The sequence below is a fragment of the Melospiza melodia genome, chromosome Z (genome assembly GCF_035770615.1).
Source record: "Melospiza melodia melodia isolate bMelMel2 chromosome Z, bMelMel2.pri, whole genome shotgun sequence".
NCBI lineage: Eukaryota > Metazoa > Chordata > Aves > Passeriformes > Passerellidae > Melospiza > Melospiza melodia.
Genome location: NC_086226.1, coordinates 37,832,299 through 37,855,689, shown reverse-complemented (window position 1 = coordinate 37,855,689; position 23,391 = coordinate 37,832,299). Strand labels below are relative to the sequence as shown.

The following is a 23,391-nucleotide window of genomic DNA, read 5'->3' as shown; positions in this document are numbered from 1 at the left end:
GTGCCATTCCACGTCTTAAGAGTATGTGTAATTGTCATCTGTATTTAGTGTCTGTATTTAGTGTCTTCTGTATTTTGTGAGGAAAACACTGATAAAGACAGAGTATCTGGTATAACAAGGAACTCACTGTAAAAGTTTTGATCTTTCTACTCATCTGAAACAGACACCACCAACTTTTTCATCTTCAGACAAAGTCCTCTAATAGTGAGTTCAATGAAAAGAGACAATGAAGAAAATGAGAAGATACCACGTAGTTATCTATTTTAACATGGTCCATAACTATGGGTTTTACTGTGTTAATTGCATCAAACTCCTTCTAAGAGGTGTCATGGGGCGTCTCTGTCAATTTTGGTAGTGCAGGCATTTTCTCTGCTGAGCTCCAGCTCCTTACCTTTGAAACTGACCCTCACTCAGGGCTCCAGTGTTGCAGTCGCTAAGAAGTCTGGGCAAAAGTACTGGAGGAAGGATTGCTTTAATACTGCTATGAGCAGTGAGTTAGGGTGAGTGAGTGTAACTACAAGAACACGGGAAACATTCAGTAACAACACCATTCATGATTCTGGTTCCTTATAGAACTAGGGGATTTTTATTGTTTTTCACAAACATATTGTTTTGTATATGCATTGAGCAAATAAAATTCAGTCTGTGCCTCTATTTCGTAGTTATGATTCAATACACAAGATGCATGATCTGACATTTTACATGGCATTGCTCTGTTTGCCACACTGTTGTATTGTACAATTACTGAATGTTGCTTCTTCTTACTACACACAGCATGGTTTCTTTTGCTTTGTTTATTGAAAGCAAGTAAAATGAAGTATACTACTTATACACTGCAGGCAATGATATTTTTTTTTCATTTCATTTTTTAATATTGTTCTCTCAAAAACCCCAAAGAACACAAAACATCTGCACTAAGATGAAGCACTTCAGACTTCCTTCTCTGGGAGAAGTATGAGAATACAAATAAAATATAATTAATTAATTTGTCCTCTGAAATGTAAATTATTGCATAAATGCTCTGTTGTATTAACAGAGTAGATCTAGAGACATCAAACTGTTGGGTTTCTGCTCTTTTATGTTGCTACACACAGAGATAATCTCCCAATTTCAGGTAAGAATAGCTGGAAATAAATGGGAAAAGCATCCATTACTGTATCATTGTGGCAAGCTTTATTTAATTTTGTTACATTACCTCTCCAGATGTAGATTCAGAAAATATGTAATTACATAAATGCACATTGTGAACCAGTATGACCATGTGATTACCATTATTAAAGGAGGTGTTGGTACCCTGACATTATTACATGTATGTCTTTTAGTTCTTGTCCTTAGAATGCAGACAATATGCAGGCTTAAAAAACCCAGAATGTATATTTGTTACCTTTGCTCCTCCAAGATTTTATGTAATGTCAGCAATGGCACGAAAGACAGGGAATAAAGGTAAGGAAACTTCCACTACCACTGTATACACAAATGACTGTTAATTTGAGACACGAACAAAACATTTCTTACTGCATGCCAGGTAGATCCTGCAGTGAGCTCAGATTTTTCTAGCAGAACAACATCTTTCAAGCCAGCTTTAGCCAAGTGATAGGCTAGACTCACACCAACACAACCACCTCCGATGATCACTGTGTCTGCCCTGTCTTTCCCTAAGGAAGGAGATGAGGCTTCTTTACTAAAAAAAAGAAAAAAATTACAGACAGTTAGAAAAAGTCAATCACACTTATCTCCATTTCTTTTGTTTACAGCTTCAACCATAATACACATGGGTTTCTACTTGGGAGTTTACACACATAGCTTATGACCTAGCCTGTTCACTCATATCCACTTTTAAAGTAAATGTTGTTTGAGCATCATATAGGGAAACAGCTGTAATAAAAAAGAAAAAAAAAAACAAAACAAAACCAGAAAACAACAAAAAAGTTTGCTGCCACTTGCAACTTTAGATATCATTTATCCAATATACCCTTACATGTAGATCCTATTTCTCAAAAAGAAGCTGATGCATAACATGACAATGTCAAAACCTGACTTTGCCAAAGTACTGTAGTATGTGCAACAAATAGGCTTTAAAAATACTTACATAGTAAGTCCCCTTAATAAATTTCTAAAACCAATGTCAGTAGACTAAGTCAGTATACATGTTCATGAAGAAAAAAGCTGGATATACCGTCTATTTTGCCATGTTCACAGATTCACAGAATATTCTGACTTTGGAATGTACGCACAACAAACATCAAGTCCAACTTCTAAGTGAATGGCCCATGCAGAGACTGAATTCACAACCCTGGTGTTACTTGCAACATGCTCTAAACAACTGAGCTATTCCCAGAGTTGGCATCTCCAACTTTGCTTAAGAAAAAAACATTATAGAAACAGGTTTTTGTCAATGGCTCACACCGGCTGCTCCACACTGTACTTTCAAAACTACTTGAGTTCAGCGTAAACCAGAACTGCTGTCATAAGCAGCCCTATTCTTCTGCAAGTTAAGTGATCCTCCTCTCTACTGCCTCATTGCCAAGCAGCAATGTGGAAATTTATCACAAATTTTTAAGAAGCAATTTTTTTGGATGTGAGACAAGGTAGCACATGTTATGACAGCAGCAGTTCAGAGTACCATGAATCAACAGTATCTTTCTCTCCAGTTAATCTATACTCAATTTTATCTCACCTCCTCGTACACTTTCAACTTCTCTGGCAACAGACTTTCTAATGTATAACCAGTCTCCCACGTCTCCCACTCAGAAATAAAGACTACCCGTTTTATGTCTTATGAATGGAGATCTTATAACATTTTAAATGCAGTTGCAGGCAGAACATGCACCACGCTTGTACAATAAATGGTGGTGAATGAAAAGTAAAATAAGTGGGAGCATAGGACACCACAGCTGTTCTGTATTTGGTGCACCACACACACACACACACAGGTTATTTTTTCTGATTACATATTAATTTTTGCAAGTTAACAGTAAGCTGTTTAGCAGCCAGATGTTCGGCACTTACACCAGCTTCTACTGACTTTTGAGGCACAGGGTAATCAAGGTAAAGCATAAAGACTTTTCTTATTGTTCTTTTATGCTGTGGATTTGAAATCTCCTCATGTGCCTTTCAGATTTTTAAAACCTTTGCCCAGGAGCCTGGCAAGAATCCGGGGTTCGCCTTCCCAGTGAACTAAACAGGTCACCCAGATGTTTGATCGTGCCAGTTAAAACCGGTCTTTGTTTGCTTATCGGTATGGCCCAGAAGACAACAGAAGGGACCTTGCTACACCAGGTCAGCCCCGCACCCCGGGCTGGCTCCGGCTTCGGCGCAGCACTGCGAGGCGCAGAGAGGCACCTCAGGCCACAGGTGCCGCAGCCGGAGCTGGCTCCCGTCACCAGCGGCCCTTCTGCGCATCCCGGACAGCAGCGGCACCGTCCCTCTGCCCGCGCCCCCCGCCCGGCCCGCACTCACCGCCCCTGGGCGCCGAGGGGCCCGGGCCGGCGCGGGGGCCGCAGCCGCCGCAGGGCTCCCCGCAGCACCGCGCTCATCCCGCACACGCAGCAGGGATGGAGAGCGCTGGCTCCGCGCCGCTCTCCGCCGCGTCCCGTCCCGTCCCTGCCCCGCCGAGCCCGGCCCTCCCGGACGAGGGCGCCGGACCGCCCCTTGGAGCCGGGGGGGCAGCCGGGGGGGCAGCCGGGGGGGCGCCTCCGCGCCTCGGGCCGGGCGGGGCAGCGGGAGGGAGCGGAGCTGCTCCGGCCGAACCAGAGCGCCCCGGGCAGTCAGGGGCCGGGCCGGGCCGGGCGGGGCGGGGGTACCGCCCGCAGCGCTGCCCACCCCGTCCCGCCTCCTACTGGGGCTATAAACGAGCGGCCGGAGAGTCGCACCGAGGGAGTGGAGAGTCGCAGCGAGCCGTCGAGGCAGCCAGCGGTCCTGTGCGAGGAAGATGCTGCCGATCAGGAAGACCGCGAAACAGGGCAAAAGGGTAAATCTCCTGTTTCCCTCCCTCGCGCAGAACCGGCCGCTGCTCCCCGCGTCGCGGTGCCCTCCGCCGGCCGCCGCGGGCGGGCGCTGCCCCGGCTGGCAGGACGGGACGGTGCGGGGCAGCAGCCCCGCCGTGGGAGCCTGGCAGCGGGCAGGGCTCCGGCAGCGGGCAGGGCTCCCCGCCGCCTCTCCCGCCTCCGCGGGGTCGAGTCCGCGTAGAGCGCGGGAGCCGCTTCTTGACTGGCGCGACCCTCGCCGGTTAACCTCCCTCTAAGGTACTCGGTATCTCCGCAGGTAAGGCGATCTTGTGAAAACGTAAAATAAAGCCATAGTAATTGTACCTGTTCAGCGTCGAGGCGTTAAGGACATTTGGGCATCGTTATGAGACAGATAAATTAGCTTGATCTTAACGCAGTCACAGCCCATATAATCTTGGTTTCTCTGAACACATAGAATGGAGCCACCAGAGTACAAAACCATTTAGTGTAACGCTATTTGATACACAAATCAAGCAGGACTTGCTTTAAAACACACTTTAAAATAGTAAATTAAAATAGTAAATATTTTAAGGACAACCTGTCATTGGATGAGGTTTCTGTCTCCTGCCTGCTCTGTTTAAAAGGTCCAGATTTCTCACTCCTTGGTTAATATGACTGGTGTTTGTATAATATCAACCCAAACTCCTAGGTATGCATGCCCACTACTCCCCCATTTAGCTAAAGGAATAAGCAGGAAAAAGTTATCCAGGCACGAGCAATTCATGCCATTAAGACAAAGCTATGAACAATATCTAAGTCTAACTCTCTGACATACATCAGAACTGGTATCCTGTGCTGCTAATTGACAAGGTCAGCAGAATGACATATTCTGTCTTCTATTTAAAGAAGGCAGAATTGCCATTAGTAGGGCACATCTTTCTCAGCATGGGTTTTACTCATTTTTATGTGTAGAGCAAAAGAGCAGAAAGAAATGGGAAGAAGTCCATGAGCTCTAGGTCCTACAGGTAGTTTGATTATAAAAGAAGAAGGTATGGGGTATTTGTTCTGCTTTTTATTTTTTGGCATGTGCCACCTAATTTCAACATCAAGCAGAAATTCCCCCTACAAGCAATGGATTTCGCTTTAGGGCTTGAGATGTGAATAGTTTTTTCAAGATTTCTTTTCTCTCTACTGATGAAAAGGTGGATTATAGGTTGACCAAGCAGGATTTTCACTTAGACAGTACAGTTGCATGCCTAAAGGTGGCAGTGGGAATATCTTCATAGGGGCACTTCCACTCACGCTTTCCATGTATAGGTGTATGGACCATGTGGTGCAACTTCATTCATAGTAGCAAAAGTAAACCAGCAAAAGACAGCTCAAAAAAGCCTTGGATAGCTTTTTACATATACTGTTTTTTGTAATTAAACACATTTTTTTCTCCTACCAGATCACCTGACAGTAGAATATTGATCAAGATTAGACATAAGCGCACAGCAGTAGGTCTCTGAACAAAACAATGTTGATGCTGAATTTTGGTTAGCTGTATGGTGGTTAAATAGGTGGTATTTTGCACAGTATATAAAGTAAAAATGGTGTGAAGAGTAAGATAGCAGACCTATAATAAAGGTTATTTCCATTTGAATCCAGCATGAACCTCTCAAACTAACTCAAACTTTTATTAAGTATTTTGTGCTTTGTATTTATCTCTCCTGCCATTAGATACCCTGGCACTAGACTTAATATCTCACAATATGTTAAGGTGCCATGGTCTATTCAAACATGGCTTATGTTGCTTCTGTGTGCCAAAAATGAAGATTTGTACTTCAAAATGAAACAGAACTGTGAAGAAAAACTGCTGTTAAATACTAGAAGTGTCTTTTTAGAAGAAAGTTCTCTTGTATTACATTTAAATACATAATATAATAGTAAATATAATACCTATATATGATGTCATTTTGTGTCTATTACTCAATGCTCAGTTAAAAAACAACTGAGGCTGCCTTTACATTAAAGATTTCATTTATTCTGCATGCCTCTTCTCCGCATATCAAATTTCTGAAGCAGGCTTCATCTACAAAAGATTCTTTGGCAGACAGAGGAAGCATGGACTCAAGCAGTGAGCTCTTGCAGGCCCCATTTGAGACATTCTGTTATAAATGAAAGTAGGTTTACTGCAAGCACAATCTTCACAAAACCAGCTGACATTTACTCTAAAATTGTTTCTCCCTGATTCTGTGGAAACAAAGATAAAAACTTGCACACTTTGTTGAAGTTTTAAAGTCAATGGGCTCAATATTTTGGCAAGTCCATAGTGGAATCTGATGCAGAGGTTTGCAAGCCAACACTTGGCAAAGCTCTGCGCAGCAGCACTGTACAGACCAGTCCTGCCATTTGCTGCAATGCCAGTGCCTCAGCCAAAGTAGGTGACGCTCTCAGCCAGGCTTTGTGGCCTCCAAGGAGCCTCGCCCTGCTGTGCATGGTACTGAAACTGGCACAGCTGGCACGCTGCTCCTTACTGCTGGAAAGGGAAAGGCCTTGTTCTTATTCTGCCTAAACAGCAGTTCTGAGGCATCCTAAGCGTTTGTCTTTGTTGGATATATGGCATGAGAGAATTGTGTTAATGAAAAGGACGCTATCAAGAAAGATAATAGCTGAAGTTTGAAGGGTAATTGTAAAAAAAACATGCCCACTCAGCATGAAAATCACACTCAACTCTATGTCCATAAGGCTTTTCTTTATCCTACTCCCTCAAACTTGTGTTGAAATGAGGAAAACTGTGGATGGAAATTTCAGTCCTACCCTTGGTTAATTCTTATCCTTTATTCACTACATATTTATATGTAGTCTTCATTCAACCACTTCGTAATATAGATGGAATTATGGTTGCCATCCAATTGTAGAAATCAATCCTACTCTAATAGTAGGTACTTTTTAGAAGTTTTGAACAAGGCAATGAAGCAATTAAAGGAATAAAAATGCAATGTATTTTAGGACAAGCCAGTATCTTTTTCTCATGTTTTTCAGTTTTACGAAAAAGATAATTGCCATTTTCCTTGCATTAGTGTGGAGTTCAAGGGAGAAGCAAGGCTTATCTTACATAGGGTTTTGTAAGGTTTGTAATTTGGCACTCTAAAACATTTCAGGGCTGTGCAAAACCAACAGGATTATTTTTTGTTTTGTAAATCTGGGTAAGCAAACCCAGGCCTGTGAAAAGACTGTCAGAAACTGCAAGTCAGCTTTCTGAGATGTGTCTTGTTTGGTAGGAAACTGTTGCATGCTTACTTTTCTGTGGTGCCTGTTGTGCCATCTGGAGTCACAAGCTGCTTGTGGTAAGGCTCTGTGAAGGTGGCACTGGAAGCTAGAGAGCAGATGAGCTAATAGTGAGATCAGTGTTACTAGTGTCTTATTTTAAAAAGTTTCTCCTGTATTTTACAAAGAATTTGAGATGGCGTGTTACTTTCATAGGAACATCTCTGGACCACTGACTTGCAGTTCTGGAAACAATATCTCTGGAATAGACAATATAACTAATAAGAAGTTTTATACATAATATATGTGTGCATATTAAAGCCTTATGCTGCAGAAGAGCAGATCTACCATTCTTTAATTAGAATTTTACAAAGGAAATTTATTACTTTTTGTTATTGTGGCAAAAATATTTCTGCTAGCTCACAGATATTTATGTCTGCCTTGCAAATACAGGAAAAAGCCATCAGATTGAAGAACTGTAATTGTTAACTTGCCCTCATGCTTTCTCCAGGGTATTCTAGAACGCTTGGACGCTGGAGAAATTGTGATCGGAGATGGGGGATTTGTCTTTGCTCTTGAAAAGAGGGGATATGTAAAAGCTGGGCCTTGGACTCCTGAAGCAACTGTAGAACATCCCGAAGCAGGTCAGTTTTACTGGGAAATTATATTCCTATAGTGAATGTAAACAATGTAATGGTTGGCTAAGTAATAAATATATACAGCTCTTAGTAGATTTTTAAATAGACGTGTTCCTTGACACTGTAGAATTGCATGAAGAACAGCCTAAAACCAGCTCATCTTTCCTGTTTTACTTGCTCTAACACTGGCCAAAATCAGTTTGCTCTGTAAGAATGAGTAGTGCAAACATCTACTGATACCTCTTCAGAATGCTCTCCCAATCTTCAATAACTTGCATCCCAGGGACTTTTTCATGCAGATGTAGTTATATTTGTGTTTAACAACGTTCAGAGATTTCTTTCTCATGGATTTGTCCAGTCTGTTTTTGTGCTGATCATTTAAAGCTTCTCATTTAAAGTACCTTACGAAAAGGAATTCTGCAGTTAACTATCGGATTTGTTTTGTTCTAGTCATTCATTTATATTTATAATCTAAAATAGTTTTTTTATTAATTCTTTCAAAGACATGGCAGTTTTTTAATAAACATTGTAATGGGAGTATTTAATGTTTCTGGCTCCACTGTAAAATGGGGAATGATAAACCTGATAGGAACCTAAAAAAAAACATTTAACAGAGTAACTCTCTTAAAGTGGACAGAGAGAAAATGACCAACTATTTTATGCCTTCCAGTGTAAAGACTGTAGTGTTAATCATAAATAGTGCAGAAGTGGATGGTATTATCTATTTATGCATGCTTCGTTACAAGATAGCATTTGCCCTAATAATATGATGTGTGCTTAATCCCACAAGTCAATTCAGAATATCCTGGGGAAAAAAATTCTTTCTTCTAAGTGTTTTCTATTCCAAGTTAGTTTTTTCTGCTATACAGGAGAAGAAGGAAGAGGAGTAGAAGGAGAGATACCTTAGTTCTCTCTGCTACATCACTTTGTACGATTCACCTATTTATTCAGCCTAATATTTCTCAGCCTTCAAATGTCACTCATGTGTCACTTAGCATCTCTAATTTAGGGTTATGGGCAGCTTTTGATAATGCAGACCTCCAGGAAAGGTTTAAGGATGGATGACCTAATTTGCTGACTCTCATCTCCCAAAGAGACATTCTATCATCTCTCTATTTCTCTCCATGTCTACCTCTGTCTGGCCCTGCATGTTCCATTTTACGGCTCATAGCACTTGTTCCATGCTCGTCCTTTCCCCTTTGCTTGGTATTTTTGCACCTCAAAAGCCCTCCCCACTCTGCACATGTCTTTTATAGGCTATTTATAAATCCACCCTTCAGGGCAAATCTGCTAATTTCCTTTTGTGCAGTGGGGCTTCTTTCCCTCCATGCTTTTGCTCCTGCTTGCTCAAGGGTCATGTTACTTCTAAAGCAGATGTAATAGAACACAAGGAGCAACTGGCAGAGACAGTGGGTGTAAAAACCATACAGCTACCAGAGCTTCTTGTCCTTATAAGGAAAGGAAACGGAAGGAAGTTCTGAGACGGCAGGAAGGAATTAAAAAAAAAAAAAAAAAAAAGAGTTCAAGGCCATTAACTGTATTAGAGAGCAGGGGATTTGCCAGACTGGTAATTGTAGAAATTAAGAGATCTATATTTTTCTTCTGAGACAGATTAGGGATTGCTCTGTGCTGAGCCGTAGGCATGGGTGCTTATTGCTCCTATCTCCTCACAGCTTGTGTCTGTGTCTTTTATGTAATGTCCAACTCATGATGGATTTAAATGAAAAATTGGCGTTACACATCTGACTCCTAAAATGCATCAAATTATTAATAATGCTTTAGCCTCATGTGTGACTTTTATTCTCATTTCTCAAATGCTGGAGGAAGCGTGCTGGAAGTCGCACAAGTAAACTACAGAGTGGTTTGGGTTTTTGATATTGCACAGTGCTGTGGGTTTTATAAGAACAACAGTGTATTCTACTGGTAAAGCCTATTTGCTTGAGGTTGAATGAGATCCAGGCTGATAGTTATAGCATTATCGTTTCCCCCAAAGTGTATCCCATGTCTCCTATTCACAACCTGGTATTTTGGGGTATGAAGTTCCTTAATCACATGTGTTAGATTTCATTTTCCTACTTATGTCACCATCCATATTCACAAAACCCAGGCCTTCTTCTAGGAATGGTCTACTATTGAAATGTCATAGAGCATTTGTGAAAACATTTGTAGATTTTTTTTTCTTTTCTTATTTCCTGACCAGTTTTCATCAATGCTTCCTCATTCAGGAAGATGGAAAAAAACCCACTAGAAACACAGAGTCCTTTTATTTGGGATCAGTGGCCTATTGTTATGATGTAGGAAAAAGAATACTCCCAGCATTACAACTTTTTTGTCCCTTCATAAAGATGTGAAAGTGAAATTTGATTCCAGACATTCAGGCAGATTCCAAAATCTTTTTGAACAGTACCTCTGCTACAACCTATGTTCCTGGAAAGATTTTTGTGACTGGTGGGCAAAGAAGCACTGTGTTAAATCACCTGTGTAGTAAAAAAACAAGCACTTTGAAGTTACCCGAGGCAGCAATTAGAAATAAAATACTGTACCAGTAGAGACAAGCAAGGGACACTGCAGCGATCCTTCATTGAAAGCAGACATGCTTGCATGTATGCACATTAAATCTAGCAACACAAAATGCTCTTTGAGCTTCTCTGCTGCAGAAAGCTACGTTTGTTGCAGAATATGCGAGTAATTTTATTCTCGCTACAAACTTGCATATTTTTTTTAGTGACACAAACTGGGTCTGTAGACAATGAGTTGTGATAAACTAGGACTTCAGGAAAACCTTTCTAAACATCTGCCATAGCAATTGCAGTGTTCTTGTGTGTCTAGGTAATAAGTATCTTGTGTACAGTAAGTAAGGAACTCCTGTATTTGCTACAAGCTATTAGGCATTTAACTCTGTTTTACATGATCAGTAGCATTCTAGTAATTATTGTAACTATTATTCTGTGGGTATATATAAAAAATCAATTAACAGTTCCTGTTCTTTTGCTGTTGTGGCAATTGAAGTATGCTGCTTACAGCCAGAAAGGCATGACTACCATTACAGAGCCTTTTCCCAAAGTCCTAATGTAGGAAATTTGTCTATTCAAAGTAATGGTAACCTTTCCTTTAAAAGGATTGTTGTTGATGTAGTAAAATCATCATGTGGAGACATAATGATGATTGTGAGTAATTTGTGCTGTGAGTCACTTTTCTGGAGCAACAAATCTTCTTTTAAGTAAGGATGTATTTAGCAAGATAGAGCTTTGGTTTTGGCTGACTATACTCTTTTAAAATTTTGCTAGGGGAGAAACTGAAAAATGTAGAATAGAGGAGGCAATGAAACACTGTAATCTTCCATATAATTATCATGTCCCTTAATTTGTTGCTATGATCCTTTCTTCTGTTTTTTTCTTCATAATATGTAAGCTAAGAGAAGATGGCTTTTTCATTTGAAGAGCCTTTTGTCTGGTGTCCCTTGTTATGCTTTCACATTATTTTGTCAGACATCAGTTATCCCTTCCTAAATCACTATACAAAAGCTCTATCAAACCCTACATCTGGGAGATCTGAAGGACTGCAGAAAATAGAGGATTGTCAAGGTGGCAGGCAAAACTGAATCTGCAGCTAAACTATATAGAAATCTTCAGTCATTCTTAATAGTAAAGAATGAAGAAGAAAATTTTCTACCCAATGTTTTGATGGTGAGAAGAAAGAAATTCTATGCAGACTCAAGTACTGCTTCTAATTTCTCATAATTGGTCTTCTAGTAAACACAATGTCACTTATTTTGCAATAACATTACATCAACAAACACTGGATTTGGGGATAACACACTAATAACCTTGTCTCTTAATTTACAGTTCGTCAGCTTCACCGAGAATTCCTCAGAGCTGGATCCAATGTTCTGCAGACCTTCACCTTTTATGCCAGTGAGGACAAACTAGAGAACAGGGGCAATTATGTAGCTGAGAAAATAAGTGTGAGTAAACCAGTTTTGGAGATACAAAATAAGTTGATCAATTTCAAAAGGTTTAGCAAAGGTATTATCAAGTTTGTCCTAACATTTTGGCTATATTTGAGGACTAGAGAATGAGATTATGGAATTTCAGAGTTTGAAATAGTAAAAAAACAAAGTGAAGTGACAAAAACCCCAAACCAAAACAAAAATCAAACACAAAATTGGGAAAGGATGAAGAGGGGAAGGAGAATGCCCGCATTGTATTTTTCTGTATTTTTATCTGAGGAGATCGGTTTATGGAGTTTAGGTACAAAGATTATAGAGAGTACTAAATGCACAGAGAGCAAAACTAAAGAGAAAATGGAGAGGTTTTAGAATCCAGAGAAATTACTGAACTGTAAAAATGGTGAAGAATCTTAGAGAATAATGAACAGCTAATGAGAACAAAATGTTTTTAGAACCACATCTTCATTAAGTAGCAACTAAAGTAATCCAAGCTATACACTGTATTCAATATTCCCCTCCTCTTGTGTGAAGGTACTCAATATTCCCCTCCTCTTGTGTGAAGGTAATTTTTACATCAGCAGAAGTACCCTGTCAGTGTCTTCTTACCCCCTACATAGAAGAACTGTAGGATTCTGTGTGTGTTTACTAGACACAGGCTCAAGGCCTAGTGGAATTCCTGGCCAAACATTTCTATATAATACCTTTGATACTAGAATGTTTGGCATTGAATGGTTTCTCTGATCCTGTTCCTTTGGTCCTACTGTACATTCTATCTTCTGCAAACTAGAGAAAATTCTCCAGGGCTCAGGGAGGAAGGAATAGCTGTATCTGTGAAGATATCCTCAGTCAGAAATTAGAACAATCTGGACACTAGGGAAACACTTGAGGCTTAATTGTGTTCATCCCAAAATGTCATATGACCAAATTTATCTGAAATGCTGGACCTTTTACAACACTGAAATGTCTGAAGTGGTAGTCCCAGAAACACAGTAACCCTGGAACAAGCCAGTGCTTCAATTCTTGCTGACGTGCAAAATTATAGAGGCTGGAGAGCACCTGGTGTTTGGATAGCATTACATCAAACATCTCAAAATTTATTTCCTGTCAGTTCTAGAGTCAGGTTGCTCCAGGATTTAACTAATTTATGGTTCCACCTCACAGAGTTCCCAAAGATGTAGCCATGCACAAATGCAAATGGAAGACAATCTGTCAGCAACCACTTTAAAAATCAGCTGGGTTTTTGAGGCAGCCATGTAAAACTTCAGCAGAGAGAAGCTTATAGACTTAGAGACTTCTAAATAGTCTGTGGACTGCAGAGAACCTGCTGTAATCAATACTTTTCAAATACCACAAATAATGATTCTTTTTCCCAGATTTTTTTTCTCAGTTTAACGTCTTTTTGAGAAGCTGTTCTGGTCACCCCAATTTAGATATAGAAGGAATATGACTTCCAGTCTTGGTGATAAATTAGCGATATTTTTCCCTTTTTTAAGTTGGCAAGTTTAGTATCACATAATTAATGCTTTCTTTCAAAAAATGTCTTAAATAACCCTGTGTGAATATTATATCGTGGGTGGGAGGTTAATTATCAGAACAGTAAAATATATTTTAAAAAAGAAAAGTTAAAATTTTCATATATTTTGTTTTCCATTCAAAATTTCAGAATGAAAACATATGCTTAGGTGTAACTAACTCATTTTGTGAGAAGCAAAGAAAATTCCACTTCACACCAAATATTTGGTTTTTATAGTTATTTTTGTAAGATCTATTAAAGGTAATGTATTTTGTAGTATTTGACAATATGATAACTTAGAGGAGGCAAGAAATTATTTTTCTAATGTTTGTTGCTGTTTAAAAGAATCTTATCTCCCTAATCAAGATAACTCTCAAAATCCATTTGATTTTAATTACATTTAGTTTAAATTTACCAAAAATATGAAAAAGCCATTATGACATCTCACTATTTTTGTCCTTCCAGGGTTCTGCATACCTCTGGTAAGATAAAACTAACAGATTCTATGTTCACACAGTGCCACAAAGTGAATGAAGCTGCTTGTGACATTGCAAGAGAAGTGGCTAATGAAGGTGATGCTTTAGTGGCTGGGGGAGTCAGTCAAACACCATCTTACTTAAGCTGCAAGGATAAAACAGAGGTTAAAGCAGCCTTTCAAAAGCAACTGGAAGTCTTTATGAAGAAGAATGTGGACTTCTTAATTGCAGAGGTAAATCTGTAAAAATAAGTATGTGCCTTCAACTGGCACAGTGTTAACTTTTAAGAGTCTAGCCTGTTTTAGGAAGTATCCCTACATGTTTCTACCTCCTTCAAGATTTTCTGCTGTGCTTTTATCTCAGTAGTATCAGATATTTTTTTGTACGTCTGCAGGTGTTCTAGAATAGGATCTTTGAACCTCATTCCTACCTAAGTCAAGTAAAATTCTGTACAAATACAAAGACAAAATGTTGCTGGGATCTGGACTAATCCCTATTTCTTCAAGTACGTGGAAAGCAACCTAAGACAACTTTTCTAGTTGATTATACGTCTTGGGTTAATCCTTGATTAATCTCCCCTGTGGGCATTCTTGTTCTGAAACAAAAGTAACATTATTTTTAATTTATTTTTACTCACTTTTAAAAGTCCTTTTTTAACTGTGTGGCCAGTAAACTCAATTGAATTATGTTAGTATAAATCAGAAAATTATCAAATCATTGTATTGATGGTTAATTTGGGGTCTGGATAGGAATTTTTATATTTCTTTGCTGAGAAACAAACTCGCCTAGTTTTAATTTTTTTCAGTATTTTGAGCATGTTGAAGAGGCTGTCTGGGCAGTTGAAGTTCTAAAAGAATCTGGAAAGCCAGTTGCAGCTACGATGTGCATTGGTCCAGAAGGAGACATGCATGGAGTGTCCCCTGGACAATGTGCTGTCCAGCTGGTAAAGGCTGGTAAGAATTTGTTTTAATGTGCCCTTTGAAAATATGGAAAAAGTTCCTAATTATCTAAATAAATAGAGGTGTATGCCAAGTAGGTAACTTCCCAGTTGTATCTGATAGGAGTTATGACTCTGTAGAAGTCTTTATGTGTACTTTACTAGAACATATGGAAATACAACTATGAAATACTTGATTATCTCTATGAAATGGGTAAGAGCAGTAGCCATAGAAAACTGATACTGAATACAGCAAAATCCTAAACCTGCTCAAATTTCATTGCAGACCCATCCCCAAATTCTAGAATCACAAGCACAAAGCTGCTTTTGATTCTCTGCTCTTGTTTTTGCACACAGCTGAAGATGAGAAAATTAAGAGAATGACAAAATTAATAATATTGTCTATGAAAGGCTGTTTTCTGTGGAACAAGGGGAAGGGCAGAAGAAATTAATCAGGGGCATGATGGATGAAGATACACAAGTTTACATATCTATCCCAAAGCACTCTTTTCCTTTCAAATTATAGTTGAAATCCAAAGGTAGAACTTGTGTTAGAAACCTGCCACGTGTGTCCATACGTGGCTCTACATAATCAGACTTTACTGATTAAACACTGTAGGAGGGTAGAAGAAAAAACATCTGTAGAACATGTCAATAATCATTAGAAAGGTAAAGTGGAGTGTAGCTGAGATGTAAATGGCATGATCAACCTCAGGAGAGTTGTGCCTGGCTGTAGCACAGCTGCCTTGTTTCCATAGCACTGGTGTGAAGGTGGACAGCACTGCTTCTAGAGTGCTGTGGAACTTTCATCTCCCACTTTCTGGGCAGCTGTGACTTGAAGTTACTTTCCTCCTCCTAGGTGCTTCTATAGTTGGAGTCAACTGCCATTTTGATCCAGAAACTTCCATCGAAACTGTGAGGCTGATGAAAGAGGGCTTGCAGGCTGCTAAACTGAAAGCCCACCTGATGTGCCAGCCACTTGCTTTCCATACTCCTGATTGTGGAAAGCAGGGATTTATTGATCTTCCGGAATTTCCCTTTGGTAAGACAAGGGTATATTTTTTGTTGGTGGTGTTGCTTTATTGGCTGTTCCTGGCTTTTATTGCTTCCAGCTTTTAGTACAGCTGAAGCTGCAAGGTGTTCTTTTATTCAATATGATGAGTCCTAGTTATCCTGTCTGGCATATCCTAGTTATCCTAGTCCTGGCTTTTCCAGACAGATCAATAAAAATAATACCAGAGTAAAGATCATCCACATAGGGAGAACACTTCAGTAGTATCACAGCTGTATAATTATGATGAGACGAGTTAAAATGCCACAATCTAAATTAATTTTAAAAATATTCTTCCTCGTGCTATAGAACCCTGTTCAGGACTGCTATAAACAGTCCAAAAGGCAGCAGCAAATGTAGTAAAAAAGCCTCATTTTTCTGGGTTGTGATATGTATCCCACAAGTCCTACATTTACTTGTGTAAGAGTTTAATGTACAATGCAGTACAATTGATATAGGAGCATTATTAGTGCACTCATAATATTTAAATCTTGTATGTGTGACTGTTTAATGTACGTGACATTAGAGAGACACCAGAAAGGGGACTTTAGTATTGCTAATAAATTAGCAGTTTGGAGTAGAAAACTCCATGTATGCTCAGGAGAAACTCTACAAAAACTGGGAGAGTTAGCCATTTAATATTTATATAAGGCTTGTGTATTTAGGGCTTATTTTCATGTGAGTATTTTGTCCTATAACATAAGGGCAAAATCAGCTTAAACATTTTAAGGCTGATTAGAAAATTCTTTCATTTTCAGATAACATACACCCTTCTTTTCAAGATCAAAGTGAATGCTCCCAAAACGTTCACAATTTGAACTTGCAGCAAAAAACTCTGAGAAGTAGATGTGATTTTCAGGAAGTTCGTTGTTCTTCTTCAAATTCCTCTCTTTATATAAATGAAGGAAAGAGAATAAAGCATAAGCCTGGGGCATTCATTAAATGGTAATAACATGTCTGAGTCCTGAAAATATCTAAGATGTTTAAAAGTGTTAGGAACTCATTTATGCTATTCATTCCTTCATATAGTTCCTCTGATTGCAGGCAGGGAAAAAAAAAGTCAGATGCAGTAAGCAATCAAGTGAATGGAAGGATTCACTCTGGTTTGTTATGGTTCTTGGCTTGTGTGCTATAAGCAATCTGTATGACATCTCAGCATTTAGAATTTCCATGAATAATTAATTGGTGAAGACCTGCTCTGTGAGTGTTTTCAAAACCCTGAAGTAGTAATTGATTGCTTAACAGCAGATAATCTCTTCAGTAAATCATTTTTAAACTGACCAAATTACCTGATTTTCATGAAGGCAATAACAGGGATATTTAGATATCTGAAGAGTACATATACTCTGAAGAGTACATATACATATACATATATATCTGAAGAGTACATATACAGGGCAACAAGATCTTAGTTTCTAGGGAAGCATTAGTTTGTCAATATGTTGTATTGACAAATTCCAGCAATTAGATGCCAGAGAGATTTATTTTTCTGTAGATCTGTTTCCATTTTTCTATATTTTCTCTTGTGTTTTATTGCAATTTCTCTGAAATGTCACTGGTTAAATAAGGACAATGTTTTAGAAAGAAATGACCTGGTCACTGAAAGCATACCGAATTATCTCAAGGGTAGATATATTGAGGGGGCAAATCAAGGAGCATGTTACAGTTTTTCTTAACCAAGAACTGTTAAGTTAGAGATATTTAATTCTGAATAAAGCCAAGAAAAGTATTGCATTGACAGACATGGAAAAAAATAAATAAAATGTTAATCAGTTTTGGGAAGGAATCTCTCCACTTTAAAGACAAGGATGTTGTGTGGCACACTATCAAATGCTTTGTGGAAGTCCAGGAAGGTGACATTCATCACTCTGCTCTACCAATGCTATAACCCCATCACAGGAGGCCACCAAATTTGTAGGCATGGTTTGCCCTCAGTAAAGTCATGTTGGCTGCCACCAATCACATCCTCATTTTCCATGTACCTTAGTACAGGTTTCAGATGATTTGATCTAAGGTTTTTCTGGGCATTGTAAGACTGACTGGTCTCTCTTTCTCTGGCATTTCCTTTTCTGCCTTTTTAAAAGTGTGGGTTATGTTTCCCTTTCTCCAGTCACTAGGAACTTCACTGGACTGTCACAAGTTTTCAAGTATGATGGACTGTGGCTTAGCCACTTCAGCTGCCATCAAATCAATGCATCTCATCAGGTCACATGGATTGTGACAGGGTGATGGAGATGACAGGGAAACAACCTATACTGTTCCCCTGACGCTTAGTTGCTTATACAGGTGTATGTTGAGTGCACAATGATGCATTCTTACTGTTGATCATTTGTATAAATTTTGCATTAGCCTTTAAATAATATATGAAAGAAGAAGAAATAATGCATTTGTGCTTCTGATGCTTTCTATCACATCTGCAGCACTGTACAAAAGCTTGTTTTTATTTGAACAGCTTTCTAAAATTCTTAATCAAAGTTTTCCAGGCCACATTAGTCCATCTACTTTTCCTTTGTCTCATTTTTCCCTCTGAGAGCAGTAATTTTTTTTATAAGAATCTTTAGTTGTCTCCCTTCTGCTTTTTTATTTGTAAACCTGATTCTTAACTACAAAGTGGACTTAGGCTATATCTGCTTTGTATCAACTTCTTGCATGTTAGACATTTTTGGGACAGGACATTGGGACATTCTTCAATCCTACTCTCCTTTGTTGCTGGAGCCTTACTACCTCAACCACAGCTTCTCTGCCCAGCAGTGTTCAGTGCACAGACATGATGCTGCACTTAACTGATAACCATGCTGGTTCACATCCTGCAGATGTGCATATCCATTGAGAAGTGGGATGATTTTTGTCTTTTTATTTCTGTATTTTCGTTTCTTAAAGTTTCTTCTTCAGTCCCCATTCTTTTCTTTCCAGTTATGCCACTCTTGTGCCTCCAGCTCCTTGAGGTGTGCTTTTCACTTTTTACTCCTTATTTCCACAAGTCTACTCTCTCAGGTCTCATTATTCCACCACAATGCTCAACAAAACTTGCAACAGAGATGGCATTCTAACTTACCTACACACAGAGCTTTCCACAAGGAATGAGGTGTTTTGAGGCAGCAAGCTGCTCATGACTGGGATTATACCTAAGGGTTGGTCTAAGAAATAGCTAAGATCCCAGCTGAAACAACTGGCTGCCAATATCAGATTGTGGAAAAAAGTGCAAAAAGCATTTCTGAGGAATAATTACCAGGATTATTCCTGTGCCAGTAGGCTGATACCTTCTCCTTTCACAGATCAGTGTGTGGAAATCAGTTTTCCCAGGTATTGATTGTTTATTAGGAAATGTAGCCATAACATTGAAAGTATTCCAATTCTTCAGCTAAGAACTCTGCAGAATGGGAAACATGATCCACCTCAGAAGATACTAGGTGCTGTTTTGGCAGACCAAACATGCTTACAAGCACTGGTCAGTGGAGCACTGCAGAAAAAGCTAGCCTTCTAAAAGTTTCAATCTCTGATTCTAGGTCAGACAGTTTAAACACATACATCTACAACTACAACCACTTTTGCAAACAGAGTGCAAGTGTTTCAACAGCATGATTTCTTACCAAAACAATGGATAAAAATTGAATGGACTATGATGGAAACTTAAGATCTTAATGTCTTTGCAGGTCTGGAGCCAAGAATTGCCACCAGATGGGACATTCAAAAATATGCAAGAAAGGCCTATGACTTAGGAATTCGTTTCATTGGAGGCTGCTGTGGATTTGAGCCATACCACATCCGAGCAATAGCTGAGGAGTTGGCTCCTGAAAGAGGATTTTTGCCAGAAGCTTCTGAGAAACATGGTAGCTGGGGTGATAACCTGAGCATGCACACCAAACCCTGGGTGAGAGCAAGGTATGTATATCTGACCTGGAAACCAACACACCTTTTGCAAAGGCTTACATTGCTCCACAGAGCACATTGGCTTAGCTGATATGGGCATCTAAATATCACTGTAAAAATTTTATAGTTAGAACTATATGTTTTGTGTTTAATCTCCAAGAATTAAAGCTGACCTAAGAGCAGGGAAAGGGTTGAAGGAGAAGTAGAGGAGATCCTGTGAATGTAATTAATGACAATGAAAAGGAGAAAATTGTATGTCAACTCCTAATGGTGGCTTTCTTACAGTATTCCTTTCAAAGACTGAAAGATACTTTTAAAGCATGTAGCATTTAATTGCATATTTTCATTCATACTTCTATATATAAATATAATGTCCATCTTTACAAGTTAGATGACCCTTTGCAATTGTCTTTTAAGTCACATTTCCTTCAATATATTATGAGGTACTGGTAAAAAAACCCCTGAGTTTCTTTTTCCTTATTTAGGGCAAGAAAAGAATACTGGGAGAATCTGAAGCCTGCTTCTGGCAGGCCATATTGTCCTTGCATGTCAAAGCCAGATGGCTGGGGAGTGACCAGAGGAGCCAAGGAGCTGATGCAACAGAAAGAAGCAACAACTGAACAACAGCTGAAGGAGCTCTTCCAGAAAAAGAAGTTCTAATCCACTGCAGTTATATAAATCTTAAAATGATTTATCTGCAGACCATCTCATGCTTCAGAAGAAAATCTGTGAAGATGAGTACTGTGTTGATTTATCAGTTAAAATATAATGAAAGAGACAAAATGCAGAAAAAATGTGATTACATAGGTCTAACTTTGATAATGAAATCCTTCTCTGGACAAATAGTTTAGAGAATACGCAGTAAAAAGTAATTTTGGATTCTCATAACAATTGAGCTTCTGTTAGCTGAGTGCCATTAATTGGGCAGACAGAGAAATACCTGGAAAGTCATACTCACCTGTGAAGAAAGAAAAAGCCATCTATAAATACAGTGTCAACAGACTTCGACTCCCACGTCTTTTTTCAGTTTGTTTTATAGGAGCATCCTCAGACCTCAAGATTTGTTGAGAACTAGTGCAGGAACACACAAACTGCCAATTATTTGTGGTCACCTTTCTTGGTTTCAACAGAACAAAAGTAAACTAAAAAAATATATCTTATAATTGTTATCAAAACCTAAGGAAAATTAGATCTTGCAGGAATTTCTTATATGCAGAGAGCTTTTAGAAGAGAAAAATGGCAGGTAGACAAAACTCAGTTTTTGTCTTAAGGTACCATGTACACAAGATTTACTCTTCTGGGGATTAAAAGGCTTAAGAAATTACTCTGCAATCTGAAGAAATGTCAAATGAATTAAAAATAATATAATGAAATACTATTGTATTATCTTCACACCTTAAACTGTAAAACTGCAAAAGCTATATTGTATCTCCAGTAAAAAACTAATTTTCAAATGATACAGCTTATTTCTGGAAATCTTGCTTTAATTACTTGGTTATCTTAAAACAGTAGGTTTCTAAGATATAACTCCCATTTAAAAGAGCAGTACACATGTTTGGGGTTTTTTTGTTTTTTGGGCTTTTTTTTTATCTGATTGATTCACTCTGCAATCTTAGTTTTAACAAATGAAAAACTCTGTTAGGAAATAGATCAATCCATTCAAGTTTAGAAAACCCATGAAATTTGTACACTGATTTGTTTTCAAACAAGACAAGGTTTTCATACCACTATATTTAGAACTTGTAAAGCCCATATTTCCATCATTCATCTTTGTAAGTACCACCCAACTTCAATTTCTGTTTAGAATGAATTTTCACCCATCCTACATGAAGGCAACTACCTTTATGAAAATCTCATTCTCACAGTCAGTGTTGAAAGATGTAGTTAGACTACTTTTCATGTATAAGCTTATTCCGTTGTTTCTATATAAGCTTATTTCCTTGTTTCTATCCATGCTGACATTCTGCAGTTCAGGAAACACTTACATAGACAGCACTTCAGTGAGAAACTTAATGCATCCTTTTCAGACTGTTATTGGCAGACAGGTTTAAGCCTGCCTTCCCCAGGCTTAAAACATATTAAAACACTTACTAGTTAGAAATTTGGCCTGAAGGACAAAGGCAGACAAACCAAGAAAATTGATATTTTAAAATGCAGATTATTTGGAAAGCATCTGAGTATATACTTTATATGCTTTATAAACTCCTTTTCTTCCTAAGTGATTCTCATCATTACCTCTGCAGAGAGTGAATATTGCAAAATCTATAAAACAGGAATGGCAGATCTTCGATCATCATCAAAATGCATGTAGCATTAAGAACATATTCTTGATTAGGTGGCTTAAAACAAAGGCTACAACCAGTACAGAGGTGTTTTGAACAATTATTACCTGTTTAGGGACTTCTTGTTGCACAGAATGCTGTTTGACCATCATACACTAACTAAATGAGTAGCTGGGCTGATTTTTTGGAAACTGTCATAATGTGCAAAAATTTGTATTGAAATGAGTGACTTCACAACACAGAATACTGAAGAACCTGGTTAAGAAAATATGATTTTTGAATTTTCGATATCCAGTTCAAAAAGGATGAATTTTAACATATTATGATGAGAAATACTTAAATGCCATTTAAAGACATGGAACATGAGAGCTGGCCCAAGAGCAGGGTGAAACAAATATTCCCTGTTTTATTCATATCACAGGCTGGGCTTATAAAGGAAGTTCCAGTGGAATGGAAACAATTTCAGCGTGCTTTATTGATCACTAATAAACTCAATCCACCAAGAAAACCCAAACTCCACCCAAAAAAATCCAACACCGCTGTCCTCAAAAAAAACACCCCAAACCCAAAAAACCACCAACCAGCAAAGCCAATCGGGCTACCGATTTCTTTCCCATTTGTTTCTGTGTAACAATTTAGGCATAAGGAAACGGTTAGATTTTCACATGTTTCTAATGGTTAGCTACATGACTTGTTAAGGAAATAAGAAAAGCCAACAGCATTGTCCTAGGAAATGTTGTTCCCTGGAAAGCCTTTCTGAATACTTTAGGAGGTGAAAGGGGCTTTAGAGGGCTAGCTCCTGTATTTAGTACCCTAAGGATCATTTATTTGTAGGGCAAGGTGTTTTCTTAACCTGTTTGGAAATAAATCTAATGATGCAACTTCCATGACAACACCAGGTTAGTTCAATGTCTACAATCACAGAAACACAAAATATTTGGAGCTGGAAGGGACTCCCAAGGATTGTGTTTGGTTACTTCACCCTTAACAAAATTTTCCTAATTTGAATGTTCCTTGGTGGAATTTATTCTCTCTTTATTATTTTTCATTGTTTTTCTCCATTATTTCTTTACAGATCATTAGAGACATGAAGACATGAAGAATCTCTTCCTTTGCTAAAGTCTGTTGTACATTTGAAGATTTAAATACGCTCCTTGTTTGTCTCTCAATCAAACATACCCAGTTCATTCATTCTTCCCTCTAAGTCTATGATTCATCATACATCCAGAAATCACCTCCATCAGATCTTTATCCAGACCTTGCTATCTCCTATGGTTTTTTATCTGTGAGCTGAAGTGAAATGATCTGAATATCAGAAGTACAGATCCAGAAGTGAAAAGCTAAAGTCTTTGACATTTCTAAAATATAAAGTGAATGTCAGGCCAAGAGGGACCTGGACAAACCATACACTTCAGAAACTGCTAGCTATTTGCACTACACATTAGGAGATGGCTACATATTAAGTAAGCTCTGAAG

General features: G+C 38.6%; 2 protein-coding genes across 2 annotated transcripts in view; one reads left to right on the top strand and one right to left on the bottom strand.

The window, feature by feature from the left end:
• The window catches only part of DMGDH (dimethylglycine dehydrogenase), a 39,425-nt gene extending 35,930 nt beyond the window's left edge, over positions 1-3,495 (bottom strand). The window contains exons 1-2 of the mRNA XM_063180488.1: positions 3,460-3,495; positions 1,516-1,681 (exon numbers count right to left, since the gene is read on the bottom strand). The gene's annotated coding sequence lies outside the window, so the exon portion shown is untranslated. The remainder of the gene's footprint in view (positions 1-1,515; positions 1,682-3,459) is intronic.
• A 344-nt stretch (positions 3,496-3,839) lies between these two features.
• LOC134431666 (betaine--homocysteine S-methyltransferase 1) lies at positions 3,840-21,090 on the top strand. Its single transcript, XM_063179766.1, has 8 exons — positions 3,840-3,970; positions 7,711-7,843; positions 11,683-11,801; positions 13,817-14,008; positions 14,581-14,728; positions 15,572-15,754; positions 19,417-19,645; positions 20,119-21,090. Exons 1-8 carry the CDS (start codon positions 3,932-3,934, stop codon positions 20,291-20,293), a joined length of 1,218 nt encoding a protein of 405 aa, XP_063035836.1. The 5' UTR covers positions 3,840-3,931; the 3' UTR covers positions 20,294-21,090.
• The last annotated feature ends 2,301 nt before the right edge of the window (positions 21,091-23,391 follow it).